Source organism: Vulpes lagopus, chromosome 5, assembly GCF_018345385.1.
Source record: "Vulpes lagopus strain Blue_001 chromosome 5, ASM1834538v1, whole genome shotgun sequence".
NCBI lineage: Eukaryota > Metazoa > Chordata > Mammalia > Carnivora > Canidae > Vulpes > Vulpes lagopus.
In genome coordinates this window covers 28,612,698-28,636,021 of record NC_054828.1, presented here as the reverse complement: position 1 = coordinate 28,636,021, position 23,324 = coordinate 28,612,698, and the positions used below count along the sequence as shown (strand labels likewise).

At 36.9% G+C, this 23,324-nt stretch overlaps 1 protein-coding gene across 1 annotated transcript in view; it reads right to left on the bottom strand.

Annotated features, from left to right (window-relative positions):
- Positions 1–23,324, bottom strand: part of TMEM131 (transmembrane protein 131) — a 230,492-nt gene that overhangs the window by 71,512 nt on the left and 135,656 nt on the right. The window contains exons 6-8 of the mRNA XM_041754105.1: positions 9,055–9,171; positions 6,573–6,695; positions 2,489–2,569 (exon numbers count right to left, since the gene is read on the bottom strand). Of these exons, the coding sequence (XP_041610039.1) occupies positions 2,489–2,569; positions 6,573–6,695; positions 9,055–9,171 (321 nt within the window). The remainder of the gene's footprint in view (positions 1–2,488; positions 2,570–6,572; positions 6,696–9,054; positions 9,172–23,324) is intronic.

Here is a 23,324-nt window from a genome sequence, read left to right as displayed (position 1 = left end):
AAATATTAAAAAAAAAAAGTGCATCTTAGAATTGATGAAGCATGGGGTAAAACTGAGCAAAGTGAAAGAAATAAAATCTGAAAACAAATTGTCAGTTTCAAAATTATCATTAAAAGAATTAATCTATAAAATCAGTTATTCTTTAGCATAGCACCTGGTCATATAATTCAGTCCTAAAATTCTCTAACAAATAGAAATGTCTCATCAGAGGGAAATGCTTTTCCAGAAGTCTAAAGAGGAATCTCTTTAAATAATAACCTAGAGAGCTTAGATCTCGTCTTTTCATTTAAAACTGAACTCAACAGAGCTTCCCAGGCAAATCTATAGTTCATCAACTCCTTTTAGTAAGGCTCTTAGCAAGTACAATAGTAAAAATTTTCAGGCCTGTAATGAGAGAACACTCATATTCACTAGAAAGAAGATGCATTGGGGGGAAAAATTTTTTTTTTTTGAGATATAATTCTTATCGCTTCTTGGCCTGTTGGCTAAAATCAAGTGGAGATGGAATTCTTTTCCAGTTTTACAACAATCTGGCTTCCTTGGGATCACCAGAATTGCTCTGCCCACACCTTCTGGCATATTTGAGGAGATCCTGTGACAGAACTTATTGGTCTTCACTTACCTCTATTCCCTGAACTTTTTAGCCTCAAAGTAGGAAAGAAGTGATTGGAACCCTCCTGGGACCACTAGAGATGCACCATCCACTTCCTCATCTCTAGGGAGCTGACTTGGTCTCTGGACTTATGTACACTGTAAATGGGCTGAGGGCGAGGTCAAGGCCAATTGACTTTTTTCTTACTCTAGGTTTGTAGGAATAAGAATAACTCTATCTTTCCTTGTAGCCACTGGGAGTATTAAAACATTATGCCCTCTGCTACCATTCAATTAGTTCCTAACTAATTAGAAATCTGAATTCTTGGGGATCCCTGGGTGGCTCAGTGGTTTGGTGCCTGCCTTTGGCCCAGGGCACGATCCTGGAGTCCGGGATCGAGTCCCGCGTCAGGCTCCTGGCATGGAGCCTGCTTCTCCCTCTGCCTGTGTCTCTGCCTCTCTCTCTCTCTCTCTCTATGTCTATCATGAATAAATAAATAAAATCTTAAAAAAGAAATCTGAATTCTCTTATGTTTATTAGATACCAATTATATTTCACAGTTAATTCTGAGTTCTTCTATCTATCTAGATAGTTCTACAAACTGAATAGTTTATAGTTAATTCTCTGAAGCACTGTTTTACATACTATTTCTCCCAAAGACTTTTTCAAACAATAACAAAATTTCAAGATGAAGCATTTTTGTGAAAGAATATAAATGAACTATCCATTACATATTTCTACTTGCTAAATGTGTTCCAATATCTGAGGAGTTAACCAAATCCTTGACAAATTTGTTTCTAATTGCTCAAGTTAACATCCTAAAAATGTCCCTTCCACATCCCTTCCTTAGTTGAGACTGGTCAAAAGACAGAACAAAAAGATAGGTGTGTTTAATAGAGCAATTAATAAATACATTTGGGGCAGCCCCGGTGGCTCAGCGGTTTAGTGCCGCCTTCGGCCCAGGGTGTGGTCCTGGAGACCTGGGATCAAGTCCCACATCGGGCTCCCTGAATGGAGCCTGCTTCTCCCTCTGTCTGTGTCTGTCTGCCTCTCTCTCTCTCTCTCTGTGTCTCTCATGAATAAATAAATAAAAATCTTAAAAAATAAATTTGATCTTCAGAACTTATTCATAGCAATAAAGTCTGTTGTCTTCAGTTATGGATAAGAAGCAATCTGAATACCATTGGTACAAGAACTGCTCTTACTATGTCATTCCCCTCTTTGATTAAGGCATGGTAGGTAACATTTAAAGAAAAACCTTCCTATGGCAGGAAATTTTACAACTAAGGTAGTTGCTACATAATCATTGATTTGGTTAATATTTTCCAGCATTCTCTCAGAAAAAGTGTTTCTCTAAGCACTGACAGAAACTAGTGTTCAATAATCAACAATATTAAAGGTGGATGTCGATTACCTAAGAATTTAAAATTCTCTAAGTTGTCACGAGGGCTTGAGTATGTTCCCTCTGAAAATGTCATCTCTATCAATAATAAGCCTGCATTTTCAATTCTCTATCTCACACATATAATGAATCCTTCTCACAAATTTTTTTTTCTTAATCTCAGCAGAGGGCACATTATAAATGATTAGATTCAGAGACAACTTTACCAATATTATTCCGTGAAAAGAATAGTTGAAATCTCTTCCTTTCCACACAGTGGGTTAAATCTCTGACCAATTTTGTTCACTGTTCTTTCCAAAGATTACTTACACTTTTCTCTCCCTGTATCATCCAATTTTCAAATATATCTGATGTAAATTTAAAATTAAGATATAATTAAGGGAAAGGCACCCACATTTACATAGGTGATAAATGTAGTGTATACTCCTGGTTTACTTAAGAAAATAACTGGTTCCATGTGACCACACATGAGGAAAAAGTATACCAGCACTCACCCACAGTTTCCTGGTGCCTCCTTGTTGACCCGTTGGAAGTTCTAGGTGAAGATCTCCTCCACTAGAGTACATTTCTACAACCTGTGACAAAAGAGCACATGATGATTAAGTTTGATATCATATTCTCAATGCAAGCCATTTGCTGTTACACAGAAATGAGCCGACACCCTGGGTGGTAGAAAAATAAAAATATTTACAGATATAAAAGTAGGATAAATATCATGTCTTATCACTGGAGTCAGTGCTTCACATGTGTGACCAATGGTGGTTATTTTTTTTTAATTTTTTTTTATTATTTATTTATGATAGTCACAGAGAGAGAGAGAGAGAGAGGCAGAGACCTAGGCAGAGGGAGAAGCAGGCTCCATGCGCCAGGAGCCCGATGTGGGATTCAATCCCGGGTCTCCAGGATGGCGCCCTGGGCCAAAGGCAGGCGCCAAACCGCTGCGCCACCCAGGGACCCCCCAATGGTGGTTATTTTTAATTAAAACAAGGTAACTTTCACAATAACAGAGTTAATTTTCAAATATTAAACTTTGAAACAGTAGTTATTTTGACAATGGATTAAAGAAAATTCATCCATAGAACACTTTTTATTTTTTCCAAAGGAAAAATAGTTTATGAAAATACAAATTTTATACTTCTTATATTAACACAAGTGCTTCTTTAGTCACACACTTATAAAAAGATCTAGGAGCAGATCTAACAACTACTATAATCGTGAAATAGTGAAGAATGTGTTATTTTGGAATATATGTAACAGTTTTAATGCAGTATGATAGCATTTGGTTTCTTTTCGTGGCAAAATCACAGCAAATGTTAATACCTCTGTGGCTTGTACCTATACTCATGATTTTGCAGAGATGTAACTGATGTACAATAAACTACCCATACTTCAAGCACACAACTTGGTAACTTCTGACACACATATGCAAGGGTGAAGCTACCACTGCAATTAAGACATTAAATATACCCATTATCTCCACATTTTCTTCATGCCTTTTGCAATCTCTTTATGCCCCCTTACGAGGGGGGACCAATGAGCTGTGCTTGGTCATTCTAAATTAGGTTTGTATCTTCTAAAGCTTCATATCAATGGAATCATACAGTATGCACTTTTGTTCCCGGTTGTTTTTACTCAATGTAATTATTTTGAGATTCACCATGTTGTTGTATATATTAATAGTTCATTTCTTTTCAATTTTATGGCTATGCCACAATTTTTGATTCATTCACCTACTGATGGACATTTGGGTTGCTTCCAGTTTTTGGTCTTTACAGATAAAGCTGCATTTGTATAAGTCTTTGTGTGACCATCTGCTTTCTTTTCTCTTCTGTAAATACCTAGGGAGAGAATGGGTCATATGGCAGGAGACTTTCTTTTAAAGGCAGGTAACCCTATCTCTTAAAAAGAATATACTTAATTAAATACAAATTTGGGGTGAAGTAAAAGAATGGGTGGAAGACATTCACTTGTTTTATCACATAAGTCCTTAAGGAGGACATAAAAAAAGACAAAGCAGGAAAAACAGCAATACTCTAGTATAAACTTAAAGGTTGTTGATGTATGTTGTTGTTAAAGTAATACATTTAGCAAAGACTGACAAACTAAGATTTTGAGTATTATTATTACCTGCCTTCTGATTTATTACAGTGTTTCCCTATAGTCCCAGTTGTATTAATAGTGATACCAATAGTGATACCAGAACCTTTTCTGAAAACCCACATCATATATTATTTTGTTTAATCTTCCAAGGTATTAAGGAAACAAGCATAACAATGTGTGGAAACAGAAGATTAAAAGGTGGACTACTGATTATAACGAAAGGAATAAGGAAACGGGGACAGAAAAGGTCACATTAAAAATTCAAAGGAAAGATCACATTAAAACTAGGAACACAACATATTCCTGATTTTAAGTCCAGTGCTATTTATTCTAATTTAGCAACATATAGATAAAAAGGAAGCCAGAAATATATAGAGAATATAATTTATGTAAAAAAATTTGCACAAAGAATGTTTATTTTTGGGTGTCCACATATATGCATGCAAATGCCCTGAAAAGGGTCTGACAAGACACACCAAGATAGTACAGATAGTATATATGAAGAGAGGGTTGGGACTAGAGCTGTGCTAATACAACAGTTATTAGCTACATGTGATTATTTAAAATAACTGCAATAAAATAAAACAAAATGTTCAGTTCTTCAGTCACCCTAGCCACAAATTCAATTGTTCATTAACCACATGTGGCTGGTGGCTGCTGTACTGAACAAAGCAGATACAGATACATCATCAAAAAGAATTCTACTGGATAGCACTGGATTAAAAAGTAGAAATTCAAGAGGACTTTTGCTTCACATGTTTGAATTGTTAACATTTTTTTTTCAGTGAGAACACACTCATGTTTGTGTTTTATATATAATCAGTTGCAACTTATTTACAGTACTTTCTTAAATTTAATGATAAAACTAATGGACACAGCATAACATAGAACCATCAGGTAAGAGTGCCTTCTAGGTAAATAACTGGTTTTAAGAGGGCAGTTTTGGTTTTTCCAAATGCTCTCCTATATGCTGGTGAAAAGTCCAGTTTAGCATATAGTCTTCATTAAAATGTTATAATTGGAAAAAGTCTAGATAAACAATAACAATAAAAATCAGTTGATGGAAAACAAAGAAAGCAGCAAGAATTTATGAAATTCTGTATAATTTGTGATAAAAATTAGAACAGGGAAAATATACCATTACATGAAGTTAGCCCAAAGGATATAAATGATCAAGTGATGATGAAGAGGAAATACTTTTCACCATAAAAACAGGACAGAAGAATACTTTCTTCTTTTGTAATGAAGATATCTAGTTTAAAATAATTCAATTTGGACAGAATATTTTTATTTTTAAAAAAGATTTTATTTATTTATTCATGAGAGACAGAGAGAGAGAGAAAGAGAGAAAGGCAGAGACACAGGCAGAGGGAGAAGCAGGCTCCATGCAGGGAGCCTGACGTTGGACTTGATCCCAGGTCTCCAGGATCCTGCCCTGGGCTGAAGGTGGCACTAAACCGCTGAGCCACCCGGGCTGCCCTGGGCAGAATATTTTTATTAGAAGCTATGCTCACCAAATGTTAGCTAAGTGTCAGGGAAAAAACTCTTTCTTGCTAATTTAGCAAATAATCTCACAATTCATGCTCTAAAAAATCTCACTAAAAAGCTCTTCCTCATTTTCTCTTTCTTTCTTTGTGAACATTTCTACCAGGGGTTTCTGAGATGACAAGAAGAATCATTTTGGTTGTGAAAGCTCTGTAGCTTACCACACAATATGTAGTGTTTTCCCTCCACTGGTCACGTTTAAGCTAGTGTTAAGGCCTGTAGTACTGGTCCTAAAGAACTCTGGGAAGCGTGGGTGTGGATATTATGAACTATTTTGGAAAGTATCCAGAATACTTTCGAATCAGATGATACAACTTGAAGCTACAGTGGCAGCAAATGTCACATAATTGGAAGTTGTTGGGGATGTAAGGTGGGCATTTTAGGAAGTACATAAAGGAGCAACACTGACCACTCCCACTCTACAGAGACGGAATTAGGGAGGAGATTCCAGATTTGAAAACAGTCAGTACTAACAGACTGAGTAAGATTAGGAGCTGGATTTTTTAATTAAAAGAAAAAAAAAGTTTGCTTTTAATCATGATTCTATATTACCCTACCCTTGGACTTTTAATTTTCAGGCTGCCATCACCCAAAACTTATTACCAAAAATAAGTGTTTAAAAAAATTTATGTTATGCCAGAAAAGTAGTGGCATTATGTAGCTGAAAACTCTTAAGTTAAATGCAGAGCTGCTAAACTCTACCACCAGAGAAACCACAGTTTTAAAAGTGGTTCCAAAAATTCAATACCAGGACTACTGTAACCCAAAATTCCAACCACAGCAAGCTGCACTAGAAGAATACCCCCACTTTGATATATCCATAAAACTCCATTATTTTAAATAGTCTTAAAAACTCTAACAGACTGAGATTTCATGCTAAGTATTAATTTTTGCCAAAATGAAACTCATTCAAAATCACCATCATAAACTCACCTGTAAAGGCTCACTATGAGGATTGTGTATATTTATGATAGGTGAGAAACTGCTGTTCACAGGGACTCTGGCCCCAAGGAATGGCCTCAGTCGATATGGGTTTGGAACTCCAACACCAAATACCTATTTTAAGGGTGAAAAAAATACATTTTGAGTTGTTTTGATAACTAACATTTTTATAGTTATAACTGACTGATCTAGGGAAATCTAGGGAGTCTTATTTAGATGGAAAATCTTTACCTTTACACTCATGTAATTTCTATAACTGATTTGGCTACACATTTGATTTACTACATATATATATATGTGTATGTATTTGGAATTATTTCTATAATATATTAGAAATTAAAATGGCAGCAGTCCTTCATGAGTTCATAGAATAGACAAAAGAAGAAAATAGGGAATCAAAAGATTTCTTTACTCCAACCACAGCGAGATGGATCTAGGGCCCAAGCAATTTCTCAAATATTAAGCCTAGCTCCAGGTCATACCCACATAGGAAGGCAAGGCCTTGGGCTGACTGACTAAACAGGATGAACCAGTCATTCAAATGAAAATATTTATTAAGTGCCCATGATGTGCTAGGCACAAATATATACAGTAGTGAATGATTCAATAGTGAATAAGACAGATAATATGCCTGCTGTCATAAAGCTTATATTCCAGTATGAGGGATGGACTAGATAACAATAAAAAAGGTTTTCTTTTTTTTTTTTTTTAAGATTTTATTTATTTATTCATAAGAGACAGAGAGTGAGAGGCAGAGACACAGGCAGAGGGAGAAGCAGGCTCCCTCTGGGGAGCCTGATGTGGGACTTGATTCCAGGACCCCAGGATCACAACCTGAGCCAAAGGCAGATGCTCAACCACTGAGCCACCCTGGTGCCCACAATAAAAAAGTTCTAAAGAAACAGGTAATTGGATAACTGGCTGGGGTGAGGCTGGGAAGTCATGTAAGCTGATGTCACCAGTAGGATGAGAAAAAGCCAGCAATGAGAGGGTATTCAGGTAAGGGGAAGTATACAAAGGGCATGACATGGGAAAGGGTTGACCTATCTGAAGAAGCATGGTCAAATGGAACGAGGTAAGAGGGATATATGCGAATCAGAATCTCAGAGCCTTGCTGGCCTTGGTAAAAAGTTTACATTTTGCTCTAAGAGCAATGGGACAACATTAGGATTTCCATGGGCAAGTTGACTAGATGTGATTTATGTTCACAGAGGATCCCTCTGACTACAGTGAATGATGGCCTGTGGTAGGGCCTGGGGAGGTGTGGAGGGTCTGTTGGGAGGCTACTATGTCATCCAGTGAGAGGCAACAATGGCAGTGAAGAAGAGAGAGGTAGACAGACTCAAGATATATTTAGGAGGGGGATTTTGTGAAAGACTAGATGTGGAGAGGTGAAGAAAGGCAGCTGGCCACTGAGGCTCTACTTGAGAATGACCTGATCACAACCCTCAGGTAGTCCAGCCTGGCCACAACCATCCAGGCAATTGGGGGTGCCTCTGTAGAGCAAAGGTCTTAATATTCTTATGACAGTCTTCATTTACTCAACAGGTGCATGTTAAATGAATGTCATCTATACAGCACTTCAAAGTTACTCATCTATATAGGCTGTCTACTAAAGAACCATTAAAGACTTATTCACCATAAATAAACACAAGTGCCTGACTAATTAGTTTACTCTGACACTAGTTTTCAAGATATATGGTATGTTCTGGGTCCTGAAGAAGAGATGCTCAAAAGAAAATAATAAAAACTGTCAAGTAAGACATTAGCTAAGTAAGGCGCTCAGTGTTCCAAGTGCAGTGTAAGACAGTAGTTAACAGGATGGTCTTTGTAATTACATTATTGAATCCCTGCTCAATAACCCATTAATATCATAATTTGAGCCAATTATTTAACCTTTTGAAACTTCACTTTCCTTAACTAAAAAAAATGAGGACAATGGTATCTATAACACAGGCAGAAATGCATGTAGAGTATGTAGTACAATGCCATATAAACAATTCTTAATGATCTTGATAACCTTGATATTCCAAAATTTTGATTCACAAAACATTAACAATATTTAATAACCTAAACAATAATTACACGTAAAAAGAACAAATCTTAATCTGTTTACTAAAGAAGAGTAGGCATGTATGTTTTAATCTTGAAACTATTATTCAGTGTGCTTCATAAATGCACAAAGTAAAATTTAAAAAAATTTAGTCAGTGTAAAATACTCATTATTCTTTTGCTAACCAATCTTACATTAATGCTTTAGCTGAGCTTTAAAAGATTGTTCAGTCTGATCTGAATAGGGATGGTCACAGCCACAGCAGTGAGTAAAAATGCTCTAAATAAGTCTAAACTCTTACATTCCCTATTATCCTATTATGAGTTTTTAAAGAGAGTTCTTGATAGGCTGTCCTATGATACATCAGAGATGAAGGCTATAGTTTATAAAATAAGTGAAAGTTTTAATCCTGGTTCTTACCTGGTATGTAAATACCCCATGATTGGATGTGTTAATAAATAAAGTATTTTCTACATTTCCCACTACTCTTGCAAGAAAAACTACATCAAATGATGTATTTCCTCCTGGAAGTATTTTCTGAAAAAGAACAGCAATAAATAAAGTTAAATTAATACATAAAAATATGATTATGCTAACCACAATTAAATAGTTTAAGTTCTCTAAAAAATATGTCTTCATACTGATGTCTCCAGTCATACCATTTTGCCAATTACTAGCCTAAAACCCTCTACAGCAGATGGTTTCCTTAGATTCTATTCATTCAACAATCACCAAGCTGGAATGAAGTGCCTAATTATAGGCTGTTCCCTCATCACATAATCAGGTAGGAGTTGAGCCAAGGCTGAGCTTCTTATATAGATGTACTATTCTACTACTAAGCAGAAACTTGTTATTCCAAAGAAGAAATAAGCCCAGGCCTCAACCCCTTGACCTCTGTCACCCATTGACACAAGGCACTGTTATGTGTCTACATCTTAAATTAGGAAAGAAGGCAGGGTGGCAGTTACGTGCAGAAACTCAGTCCTGTTATTTTGTGCAGATTGAGAATGTCATTGTAGTTAGTGAAATAAAACATTATTACAACAAAACAATGGGGCTACTCCATGGACTTTAAGGGACCATGACTGAAGTTCTGTCTGTGATGAAGCCTTATAATGCAGGTATCGATCTCTCTCTTTCTGCCTCTATGGCTTGAACTCTAAAAAGCTCCCCAGACTGTAGCTTAAAATACATGGCACTGAGACTTCTGGCTTTACCTTATGATACAGAAAGCTGGAAAGAACATTTCCCCTGCTTATCAACAATCAAAAGAATAACCTACAAAATCATAAATTTCCTTGAACCTATCGGAGTTTATGTAACAAGTAGCCCCAAATTTGAGGAAAGACAAGCACCGCCAAGGAGAGATGGAATATACTGGCTCACCCATGGCAGAGAATGGGAAGATGAGGCTACCATATAAGAGGGTAAAATGCATTCAGCTAAAATTTTTACACTCTGCTAAAAGCTTATAGCAAGCTGAAAGGAGACTATACAACCACTGGAAGCTGTAGACACTAAATGGAGGTCACACTTGAGCCAAAGTCAGTAACAGAAGATACTCGGTAAATCTCTAAGTAGCTTGAAATTAACACACTTCTCAATGACCCAGTGGTCAAAGAAGTAGTCACAGGGAAATTAAAATATTTTGAATCAACTGAAAATTAAAACACAGCATACCAAAATTGTTGGCTGTAGCCAGAGCAACACTGGAAATGTATACAATTACATGCTTATTTTGAGAAGAAATGCTTCAAAAATCAGTAATCTATGCTTCCACTTTGAGAAACTATAAAAAAGAGTAAATTAAACCTAAAATATGCAAAAGGAAGAAAACAATAGACAAAAGGAAGGAAGCAGAAAGGAATAAAATAAAAAATAGAAAAATAGTAGAAAGTCAATAAAACCAAAAGATAATGCCTCAAAAAGGTCCATAAACTGATAAAAACCCCAGACAAAATGACCAAGATTAAAAAGGAAGAAAACAAAACTGTAAGAAATTGAAATGTGAGCATTAATATATACCTTTCACACATAAAAAAGGATGATCAAGGAATATTACAAACAACTGTATGACCATAAATCTAATAACTAGAAGAAATGGACAGATTCTTTGAAAAAACACAATCTGCCAAAGCTCATTCAAAATGAAACAATCTGGACAGACTTATATCTATCAGAGAAGTTTAAATTTGTAATTTAAAACCTTCCCACAAAGAAAAGTCCAAGCCCAGATGGTTTCATTAGTAGAATGGCAGAATTCTTTACCAAATACTTAAGAAGGAATTATCTTAAGTATTTTACAGCACACGGAAAAGGAGATAACATTCCCCACCTTGTTTACTGGTTCAGCATTACCCTGATACCAAGACCAAAGACTTGAAGAGAAAAGAAAACCACGTCAATATGCCTCATGAATGTACACATATAATCAATTACAAAATATTGGCAACTTAAATCCAGTCAATATATAAAAAATGGTAATACATCAAATGACCAAGTGGCTTTTTATCTTGACAATTCAACTCTAGGTCAACAGGCAAAAGTCAAATCAATGTAACTGGTATTATCAACTTACTACAGAAGAAAAGTCAGATGGTCATTTTTTTTTTTTTAAGATTTTGTTTGTTTATTCATGAGACAGAGAGAGAGAGAGAGAGAGAGAAAGAGAGAGAGAGAGAGAGACACACAGGCAGAGGGAGAAGCAGGTTCCATGCAAGGAGCCTGATGTGGGACTCGATCCCAGATCCCAGGATCATGCACTGGGCCAAAGTCAGACACTCAAGTCAGACACCCAGGTGTCCCATCAGATGGTCATTTCAAAAGGTGCATAAAACAAATTGACAAAATCCAATATCCACTCATGATTAGAAATCTCAGTAAACTGATCAGTAGAAGAGAAATTCCTCAACCTGATAAAGAACATCTAAAAAACCCTATCTAGAGCTACCATATTTCATGGTGAATGACTGCTTTCCTCCTGAAATATAGAACAAGGCAGGGATGTCCTCTCATGTTAGCTGATCAACATTATATTGGAAGTACTGGTCAGTGCAATGAGGCAAGAAAAAGAAAAGGCATACATATTAGAAACTAAGAACAATCTGTCTTCATTCACAAACAACATAGCTGTCTCTATAAAGAACTCCAAAAATATCTTCAAAAATCCTTCCAAAATAAAAGAGTTTAACCAAGTCACAGGAATCAAGGTCAATGTATAATGATCAGTTGTATTTCCATACACTACCAATGAACAATGGAATTCTAATTTTTTAAAAAGTATCATTTACAATCACACACACAAAAATACTGAGGTATAAATCTATTAATGTGCAAGTTCTATAAGATGAAAACTACAAAATACTGCTGAAAGAAATCAAAGTCTTTAAAAAATGGAGAGACATACTGTGTTCACGGATCAGAAGATTCAATTGTTAACATGTTAATTCTCTGCCAATTGATTTATATATCCAATGCAACTGCAATAAAAATTTCAGTCTAAGGGAAAAGAGCTACATGCAATGTTGAGAAAATATCCTATAGCAGAAAAAGTACAATGGTGATAGGAAAACTGATGAAATTCATGTAAGTTTTTTAAAAAATTTTGAGAGTTGGGGGTGGGGGCATGGGTAAAGGGGAAGGACAGAGGGAGAGGGACAAGAGGAGTCTGATGTGGGGCTTGATCCCAGGACCCTGAAATCATGACCTGAGACGAAGGCAGATGCTTAACCAACTGAGCCACTCAGGTGCCCTTCATATAAGTTTTTAAATAATATTGTACCAATGTTAATCGCCTTGTTTTGATAATTGTATATAAGATGTTAGCACTAAGAGAAAGTGGGTAAGGAATCAAGGAGACTATCTGTGCATATTTTTTAAATACATTTAAGAGTAATTCAAAATAACATAATACAAAAACCACAGCAAGATTTAAAACAAAAGAAGCTGATTCCAAACTTTAGATAGCAAGAAAAGGGAATAAAAAGAGCCAAACAAGGGCACCTGGGTGACTCAGTCAGTTAAGCATTTGCCTTTGGGTTAAGTCATGATCTCCAGGTCCTGCGATCAAGCCCTGTATTGGGCTTCCTGCTCAGTGGGGAGCCTGCTTCTCCCTCTCCCTCTGCTCGTCCCTACCCGCTCACATTCTCTCTCTCTCTCAAATAAATAAAATCTTAAAAAAAAAAAAATTAAAAAGAGCAAAACAATTTTGAAAAAAGGAAAACCTGGAGGACTCATAATATCTAGAAATTATTCAAAAGCTCCAGTAAACATAAAAGTGTGATATTGGTGGAGGGTAGACATTTTAGAGTCCACCTATTAGATACATATTAGAACATAAGGGAGAGTCCAAGAAATAGACCCACACACTTACAAGGTCAACTGATTTTTGGCAAAAATGTAGAGGGATTTGAAAGAAGCCTTTCCAATCAATGGTGTAGGAACAACTGTATATTTATATGCAATACAAAATGAGCTTGATCTGCAACTCATACTATAAACAAAGATTAAATCAAAATGGATCATAGACCTAAATATAAAATCTAAAACTATTAAACTTCTGGAAGAAAAACTGGAGAAAATTTTTGTGACCTTGGTTTAGGCAAAGAGTTCTTTGCTCCAAGTCCAAAAAGCATGACCCATAAAAGAAAATTTGATAAAATGGACTTCATGTAAATTAAAAACTTGTCTTTGGAAACATTCTGTAAAGAGAATGAAAAGACATGCTGCAAACAGGAAGAAAAGATTTGCAAATCACATATGTGATAAAGACATATCTAGAATATATAAAGAACTCTCAAGAACTCATTTAAGAAAACAACCCAATTAAAAAACAGGTGGGAGAATTGCAGACATTTCACCAAAGAAAATAGATGGTTGGCAAATAAGCAACTGAAAAGATGTTCACCATCGTTAATGACAAATGTAAATTAAAACAAAAATGAAAAAATAAAACAAAAATGAACACCATACATTACTTGAGTGACTAAAATTAAAAACAAGCAAACAAAAACCCATCCTCACAATACTAAGTACTAACAAAGATGCTGAACAACTGGAGCATACATTCATTCCTGGTGGGAATGAAAAATGGTACAGTCACCATGAGAAACTGTTAAGCATATACTTAGTGTAAGACTCAGCAATTCCATTCCTAAGTATTTATATAAGGGAAATGAGGAAATGAAACATTTATGTTCATACAAAAATCTATATATGAACATTTATAGTGGTTTTATTTATAATAACTCCAAACTGGGAAGAATGTAAATATCTTTAACTGGTGAATGGATAAACAAACTGGAATACTGACATCTAATGAAATATTACTGAGCAATAAAGTGGTACAAAGAATGGATATATATCCAACTACATGGATAATATGAAATGCATTACGCTAAATGAATAAGTCGGACTCAAAAAGCTATATACGGCATGGCTCCATTTATATAACCTCTGAAATAGGGTATACTCAGAGGCTTGAGTTGACTGAGTCATTGATTACATCACTATGAGTTTGTCAAAACTCAGAACTATACGTTAAAATGGGTGAATTTTACTGAAAGTATACCATTATATATAACATATATATAATTTGCATGATATATAATTTGCAGATTCACTCAAGACTGTATTTTAGTAGCCTGGATCTTTTTTATAAGGGTCTTCAGTTTCCTGGAACAAGGACAAGTTAATTGAATGTTTAGGTTAACCTCTGGAAGGCAAGAATCAACTCAAATCTACTTTAAGACAACAGAAATCTCTAAATAAAACAGATAATTTCACTAAACACATGCAGTCTGTCCACACTTCTCATAGCTGTGAATTTAACTCTAAGGGGTCATATTCCTGGCCACCTATTTATCACCCTCATTACCCCCTTGGACAGTTCAGGACTCACTGCTGACATCTAGGGGCACAGAGAAGAACCTCAAGGCTGTTTGAGAAAAGAACATTTTTCCCATCTAAGATGCCAGTGCTTATAATACAGATGCTTAATTTTGTAACACTAAAAGATGCAGAGCTAATCAGAAACTTCCACGTTTCAAAGCAAGAAATAAGGATAACAAAAATCTCACAGAAAGGAGCAGTGAAGAAATCTGTATGGCTCATTCTGGGCACTCTATTGAGGGAGGAAAACTAATTTACTCTCAAAATTTCAACTGTAACTCAGGACTCATGCAGATTTATAATATGATTATATAATAATAGTCCCTCAAAACCTCAAGCAGTAAATATAATGTTTAGCTGGTAGCGCTGAGACCACTAGTATCGTCACTCTGGGGAAAAAAATCAACTTCAAAGCAAGCTAACAGGGACAGTACTATGCCCTTCACTGTAAGATGGGCTCCAATTTCAGAGACATAAAAATGTTGAAAAAACTGTTTTAGAATCAATGAGTATGGTACTCCTGTTTGACAGTAATTCTAATGTCTAATGTCAATGAAGAAGATATTCATAAGGCCTGTGTTTACTACAGGGAAATTTTTCCAGCGAGAGAAAAACTGGTTTCCTTTAAAATTTTTATAGGAACTTATGTACATATTTAAATAATATCTTTCAAAAGCCCATCTAAATTCAAAAAGGAAGGCACATTATCATGGAACACTTAATTCCCTTTTTTTTTTTTTTAAGTTTTATTTATTTATTCATGAGAGACATAAAGAGAGAGAAAGAGAAAGAGAGAGAGAGAGAGAGAGAGAGAGGCAGAGACTTAGGCAGAGAGAAGCAGGCTCCATGCAAGGGAGCCTGTTATGGGCCTTGATCCCAGGACTCCAGGAACATGTCCTGGGCCAAAGGCAGACGCTTAACCATTGAGCCACCCAGGCGTCCCAGGAACACTTAATTCTTTGCATAATCTTTTGCCACTATCAGAATTGGCTATCTAGTCTTGAGTAAGTAGGTGATGTACTGGAGACCTCAGTTTCTAGTTAGGTCACTAAGAAACTGAGATTTTGGCAAGTCTTTTTAACCTTTGTAGGTTTCTTTCTTTTTTTTCTTTTTTTAAGATTTTATTTATTTATTCATGAAAGACACGGCGGGAGGGACAGAGACACAAGCAGAGGGAGAAGCAGGCTCTGTGCTGGGAGCCTGATGTGGGACTCGATCCTGCGACTCCAGGATCACATCCTGAGCCAAAGGCAGGTGCTAAACCGCTGAGCCACCCAGGGATCCCCCCTCTGTAGGTTTCAGTGTCTCCTAATTTCAAAATGAGCCAGTTTTATTAGATGATCTCTGAGATCTTAATTATTAAATAAGCCATAAACATGATCAATCTCGTTGCTTAATTCCTATGCAAGATGAGGCTTTGCTTTACGATGTCATTTACATCCAGGGAGGGGTGGAGAAGAGTCTAGAAATCAGAGTACAAGTTCTCTTTGATAGTTCTTAATACCTATCAAGACTTGACTCCACTATAATTTCAGTACTTTAAGAAGACCCTGAGATAGACAAAACAAACATTTCTTTTCTTCTTTTTTTTCAGTAACAGGGAAAATCTAATTACAAATGACACATAAGGATGTAACAGAACAGCAGGCTCAGGAATGTAATGTTCCCATTAAGAATTCATCAGATTGGGATCCCTGGGTGGCACAGCGGTTTAGCGCCTGCCTTTGGCCCAGGGCGCGATCCTGGAGACCCGGGATCAAGTCTCACGTGGGGCTCCTGGTGCATGGAGCCTGCTTCTCCCTCTGCCTGTGTCTCTGCCTCTCTCTCTCTCTCTCTCTCTCTATCGAAAGAAAGAAAGAAAGAAAGAAAGAAAGAAAGAAAGAAAGAAAAAGAATTCATCAGATTTGCGACAATGCATTCTTTTGTCCACTTTCCTGCACACTTTCTAAATTAGATGAATTTGGTGTGATAAAAAATTAGAAAACAGTATAAAAAGTAATGAAGAACAAGTAAGGTGTGCTAGCTCTAACCTAACATTATGTGCAGCTAAGTATTTCACCTTTGTATCATTGCTCATTCCCTGGCTGGCTCCCTTGGTAAGCTCATCTCCAGGTCCATGACTTCACCAGGGACTCTTAAACTTCCATTTCGAATCCAGTCCTTTCTCTTATAATCTGAACTCAGACACCAATTGTCACTTGGCACTTGTACCTGAATGTCTAAGAGACATCTCAAATGTAACTCGTTGAAAACTGAACTACTGATTATACTCCCCAAACCTGCTCTATCCTCAGCTTCTCCACTCGGGTTGATAACAACTCTGTCATTTTGGTAGCTTGGGACAAAAACCATAGAGTCAGTCTTGACTCTTTTTCTTAGTCCCACATCAGGAAACCCTATTGGCTATATCCTCAAAATATATCCCAATTCCAACAGCTTTCTTGACTTCTTCACTCTTGTCAGAGTAATTGTCTTCCTACCATTAGGTGCTGCAACAGCTAATGTAACCGGTGTCCCTGATTCTCCCCTTGCTCTTCTGCAGTCTCTTTTTAATAGATTCTTAAAAAACAAAAGCTATCATTTCATTTTTCAGCTCAAATCCATGGAGGTTTCCAATTTCAATCAGGATAAGAGCCAAAGTACTCATCATAGCTTGTAAGGCCCTTCACACTTTGCCCCCTCCCATCCTCCTTCACTTGTCTCACCCTTGGTCACTCTGGTTTAGCCACACTGTCCTCTTTACATACAGTCATACTTTCACATCGGACCCTTTGTGCTGTTTGGAATGTTCTTCTTCCATATATTCCACTTCCTTCCATTTAGTACACTCTCTGACCTCCTTCAAATCTGTTCAAAATGCCACTTTCTAAATGAAGCCTGTGCTATCCTACTGAAAACTGGAGGAGTGATGGCAGCATAAGATGTTCCTCCTTTTTGTCCCCCTTTGAAGTTATGGTAGATTAGAAATCCATTTACAAAGAGAAGGGCCTTTGCAGGAATTGTGGGATTCAGCACCATATGCCAGGGGATCTAGGAATTGTCTCGACCACTTGTGCATCTGGTAGTAGGTGGATAGACTTCAGCATGGGCTGCAGAACCAGTGCACTTGCCCCAACCACTTTCGCCATGGTGGGGACAAAAGTTGGAGAGTGCTGTCCTAGGCAAAATCCCATACAAGACATACGTTACAAAAGTCCAGGCTTTCTGTGGACACAATGAAGCAAAAAAAGAAAGTATGGTAACAGTAGAGACCATAAGTGGAATTTTCCAAGTGCCACCCCCCCTTCCCCTCCCCCATGGGAACACTCCATGGGAGTGAATTATCCAGCAGAGGGACTTCTACAACAAGGGAAAAGGAGAGCAGTAAGCGAGTACCCGGCTACCCCACTAATGCAGGACACAGCAGGAGAAACTTGTTCCTCTCCAGTAGCACCCAGAGCACTGAAGCAGGACCTCCAAACTGGGGAAGGGAGAAGAGCAGAAAAGAGATAGGTAAGAACATCAAAGGGCATTAAAGGTATATAATTCCTGATGACTGCACTCAGGACTTCAGCAAAAAGTCTGCCCATGAGCCTCTGGGATACTTTGCCCAAAGATATGCCCACGTTGTCTATAGGCACCCCAATGTCCTGAGTGCTAAACCCATCTCTTCTCACTCTGCAGCTGGCTCCTCACTCCCAAGTGCAGTGGTGAGAGCAAGTCCAGTAAATGGACTGTTATCAGAAAAACAGCAGGATGTGTAGGCAAGGCTGAAACCACAAATTAGAGTGACACCTTCTAGAAAATCTAAAAGGTAGAGAAAATCCAAATATAACAGCACCAACAAATAATATACCCCATCTGAAGACAACTAGTAAAGATTTAGGAAAGGGTCTGCTACTTTAAACACAAAAGCAGAAATGTAAAACTACAAGGAACATGAAAAAAAAATGTGATCACTAAAAGAACAGTAATTCTCCAAGCAAGAGCACAGATTTTTGCAATCTAGTTGATGAAGGATTCAAAGTAATTCTTTTCTTTTTCTTTAAGATTTTCTTTCTTGTTTTGACAGAGAGAGAGAGAGAGAGAGAGAGAGAGAGAGAGAGCACAAGCAGGGAGAGTGACAGACAGAGGGAGAGGGAGAGGCAGGCTCCCCCCTGAGCAGGGACCCTGATACGGGGCTCAATCCCAGAACCCTGGGATCATGACCTGAACCGAAGGTAGACGCTTAACCAACTAGCCATCCAGGCGCCCCTCAAAGTAGTTCTTTTGAATAAACTCAGTGATCTACAAGAAAACTCAGGAAACAATACATAAACAAAATGAGATCCTTAACAAAGAGAAGAAATAATAAAAAAGAACAAAACTAAAATTCTAGAACTTAAGATTTCAATGACTAAATGAAAAAACAATGCAGGGCAGCCCAGATGGCTCAGCAGTTTAGCGCTGCCTTCAGCCCAGGGCGTGATCCTGGAGATCCAGGATCGAGTCCCATGTCGGGCTTCCTGCGTGGAGCCTGCTTCTCCCTCTGCCTATGTCTCTCTCTCTCTCTCTCTGTGCCTCTCATGAATAAATAAATAAAATCTTTTAAAAAAATAAAAAATAAATAAATGAAAAAACAATGCAATAGGGAGCATGTACAGCAGAGTAAAACAAAGAAAAGACAGAATACGTAATCTAGAAATTCTAAATTATCCAATTAGAATAGAACAAAGGAAAAAGAATAAGAGTGAAGAAAGCCTATTGGAACTATGGGATTCCATCAAAGAACAAATATAATAATCCAAGCATCAGATAAAAGAGGGAGAAGGGGGCAGAAAGTTTATTTAAAGAAATAATAGCTGAGAACTTCTCAAACCTGGGGACACGCTTGGATACCACGTTCATGAAGCTAATGGGTCATCCTATAACCTCAATGCAAAAGACCTTCTCTGACACATGGTGTAATGAAACAGTCAAAAATCAAAGCTAAAGAGAGAATCCTAAAAGAACCCAGAAAAAAAGACTGTAAACTATAAAGGAACTCCATGAGGCTATTAGTGATTTCCCAGCAGAAACCCTATGGGCCAAGAGAGAATGGGATGACATACTCAAAGTACTGAAAGAAAAAAACTGCTACCCAAGAATGCTCTCATCTGACAAAGTTCTCCTTCAGATGCAAAGGAGAAATAAAGACTTTCTTGGACTAACAATTCACTGGTGAATTCTGAGGGAGTTCGTCACCCCCAGACTTACTTTTAAGAAATGCTGAAAGGAGTTCTAGGTGAAATGAAAAGATGTTAATAGTGGTCCAAAAACATGAAAGTACACGACACACTGGGTAAAGGTAAATATACAGTCAGACATAGAAAATCCTAATTCTGTAAAAGGATGATGTGTTAACCACTTAACTGTAGTAGAAAGGTTAAAGAAGAACATTAAAATTAATTATAGCTACTATAATTTGTCAATGAGCACACAATTTAAAAAGAGGTAAATAATAACATCAAGCATATTAAAGAGGAAAGAGTAAAGGGTAAAGCTTTTACACAACTGAAGTTGTTATCAGCTTAAAATGGATGGCTTTATAAGATGTTTTATGTAAACTTCATGGTACCAAGAGGCAAAAACAGATTCACAAAAGTTAAAAAGGGGAAACAGACCGACACCATGAAAAATCATGAATCTATAAAGGCCGGTAGAAAGAGAGGGAAAGGGATGCCTGGGTGGATCAGGGGTTAAGCGTCTGCCTTCAGCTCAGGGAATAATCACAGGATCTGGGATCGAGTCACGCATCAGGCAGGCTCCCTTTGAGGAGCCTGCTTCTCCCTCTGCCTATGTCTCTGTCTCTCTCTCTGTGTCTCTCATGAATAAATCAATTAAAAAAAAAAAAAGAATAAGAAGAAACAGAGGGCAAAAGAATCAGTGGAGACACAAAATCACCAGAAAGCCATTAAGAAGACTGCATTAGGGATCCCTGGGTGGCGCAGCGGTTTGGCGCCTGCCTTTGGCCCAGGGCGCGATCCTGGAGACCCGGGATCGAATCCCACATCGGGCTCCCGGTGCATGGAGCCTGCTTCTCCCTCTGCCTGTGTCTCTGCCTCTCTCTCTCTCTCTCTGTGACTATCATAAATAAATAAAAAAAATTAAAAAAAAAAAAAAAAAAAGAAGACTGCATTAGTAAGCCCTTATATATCAAGAATAACTCTAAATATAAATGAATTGAATTCACCAACCAAAAGGCACACAGGGACTAGATAAAGAAATGAGACCCAATTCTATACTGCCTAGAGAAGGCAAACTTCTGCTTTAAGGGCACACATTGGTTCAAAGTGAAGGGCTGGAAAAAGACATTCAGTGCAAGTAGAAACCAAAAGAGAGTGAAGGCTGCTATGCTTATATCAGATGAAATAGACTTTAAAAGCCAAAAATGGTAATAAGAGACAAAGTAGGTCATAATATAATAATAAAGGGGTCAATATGTAAAGAGGATATAACAACTGTAAATACATTACCCAACATAAGAGTACCTAAATATATTAACAAATATTGACAGATTTGAAGGGAGAAAAAGATGACAATACAATAACAGCAAGGGACTTCAATACCCCCACTTTCATCAATAGATATCATCCAGACAGAACATCAACAGCGAAATGGACGTGAATCACTGATTAAACCAAATAGACATAACAGACATTTACAGATCAATCCATCCCATAGCAGCAAATACATGTTCTTCTCAAGTGCACACAAAACATTCTCCAACACAGACCATATGACAGTACACATACCAAGTCTAATGGTAAGTAATAATACCAAGTATATTTTCAGTCATAACGGTATGCAACTAGAAATCAATAAAAGGAAAGCTGGAAAATCTACAAATGTGTGTAATTTTAAAAAAAAAATTTTAAAAAGATTTTATTTATTCATGAGAGACAGAAGAGAGAGAGAGAGGCAGAGACATAGGCAGAAGGAGAAGCAGGCTCCATGCAGGGAGCCTGACATGGGACTCGATCCCAGGTCTACAGGATCACACCCCGGGCTGAAGGCGGCGCCAAACCACCGAGCCGAGCCACCCGGGCTGCCCCAAATGTGTGTAAATTAAAAAACATACTCCTGACAACCAAAAGGGTCCAAAAAGAAATCAAAAGGGAACCCCCCCCAAAAATTGAAACAAATGAAAATGGAAATATAACATACCAAAACTTATGGGATGCTGCAAAAGCAGTTCTAAGAGGGACTTTATAGTTGTAAATGCATATATTAAGAAAATAGAAACATCTCAAATAAACAACCTAACTTTACACCTCAAAGAACTGGAAATAGAACTATAAGCCCAAGTCCAAAATTAGCAAAAGGAAAGAAATAAAAATCAGAGCAGAAATAAATAAAATAGAGACCAGAAAAACAATAAGGAAAAAAAAAACCAGTGAAACTAAGAGCTGGTTTCAAACAGATAAAACAAAATCAGCAAATCTTCAGCTACACAAACCATGAAAGAAGAAGACAAAATCCAAAGTCAGAAATGAAAAAGGAGACATTACAATTGATACTACAGAAATACATGGGATCATAAGAGACTAGTATGAACAATTATATACCAACAAATTGGATAACCTTTAAGAAATGGATAAATTCTCAGAAACATACAACCTACCAAGACTGAATCATGAAGAGAAAATCTGAAAAGAACAGTGAGTAAGGAGACTGAATCAGTAATCAAAAACCTCTCAACATAGAAAACCACAAGATAAGCTGGTTTCACTAATGAATTCTACCAAACATTTAAAGAATTAATGCCAATCCTTCTCAAACTCTTCTAAAAATTTGAAGGGACAGAACACTTTAAAATTCATTTTATGAAGCCAGCATTATCCTGATACCAAAGCCAACAAGGACAAACAAAAAAACTATAGACCAATACTCTTGATGAATACAGATGAAAAAGTTCTCAAAAAATATTAGCAAACTGAATTCAACACACAAAGTATTATACACCATGACCAAGCAGGATTTCTCCCTGGGATGAAAGGATAGTTCAATACATATAAATCAATAAATGTAATACATCATATTAACAGAATGAAAGATAAAAATCAAATGATCATCTCAATAAATGCAGAAACACATTTGGCAAAATACAACATATTTTCATGATAAAAACTCTCAACAGACTGGGTACAGATAGGACATAACTCTGTATGATCAAGGCCATATACGGAAAATCCATAGCTTACATCATACTCAACATAAAAAACTGAAAGCTTTTCTGCTAGGATCAGGAACAAGATAAGGGTGTCCACCCTACCATGCTTACTCAGCGTAATAATGGAAGGCCTAGTTAGACCAGTTAGGCAAGATAAAGAAATAAAAGGCATCTGAATCAGGAAGGAAGAGGTAAAATTGTCATATTTGCAGATGATCTGATCTTATATATAGAAAATCCTAAATATAGACTCAACCAAAAAACTGTACAATGTAAACATAAATTTTATGTGCCCTAGAAAACTAAAAAATTCATTTCATTGTGATGTTCACTTTATTGTGATAATCACTTTACTCCAGTGGTCTGGAACTAAACCTGTAATATCTGAGATGTATCTGTGTTATGAAAACTACAAAACCTTGATGAAAGAAACAAAAGACACAAACAGATGGAAAGATATTTCACTCATTGATTGGAAGAATTAATATTCCAGTAACTGTCTGTTAAAATGTCCATACTACCTAAAGTCATCTGTAGAGTCAAGGCGATCCCCATCAATATCTCAAAGGCATTTTTAGAGAAATAGATAAAACAATCCTAAAATTTGTATGGAACCATAAGGCTCCAAATA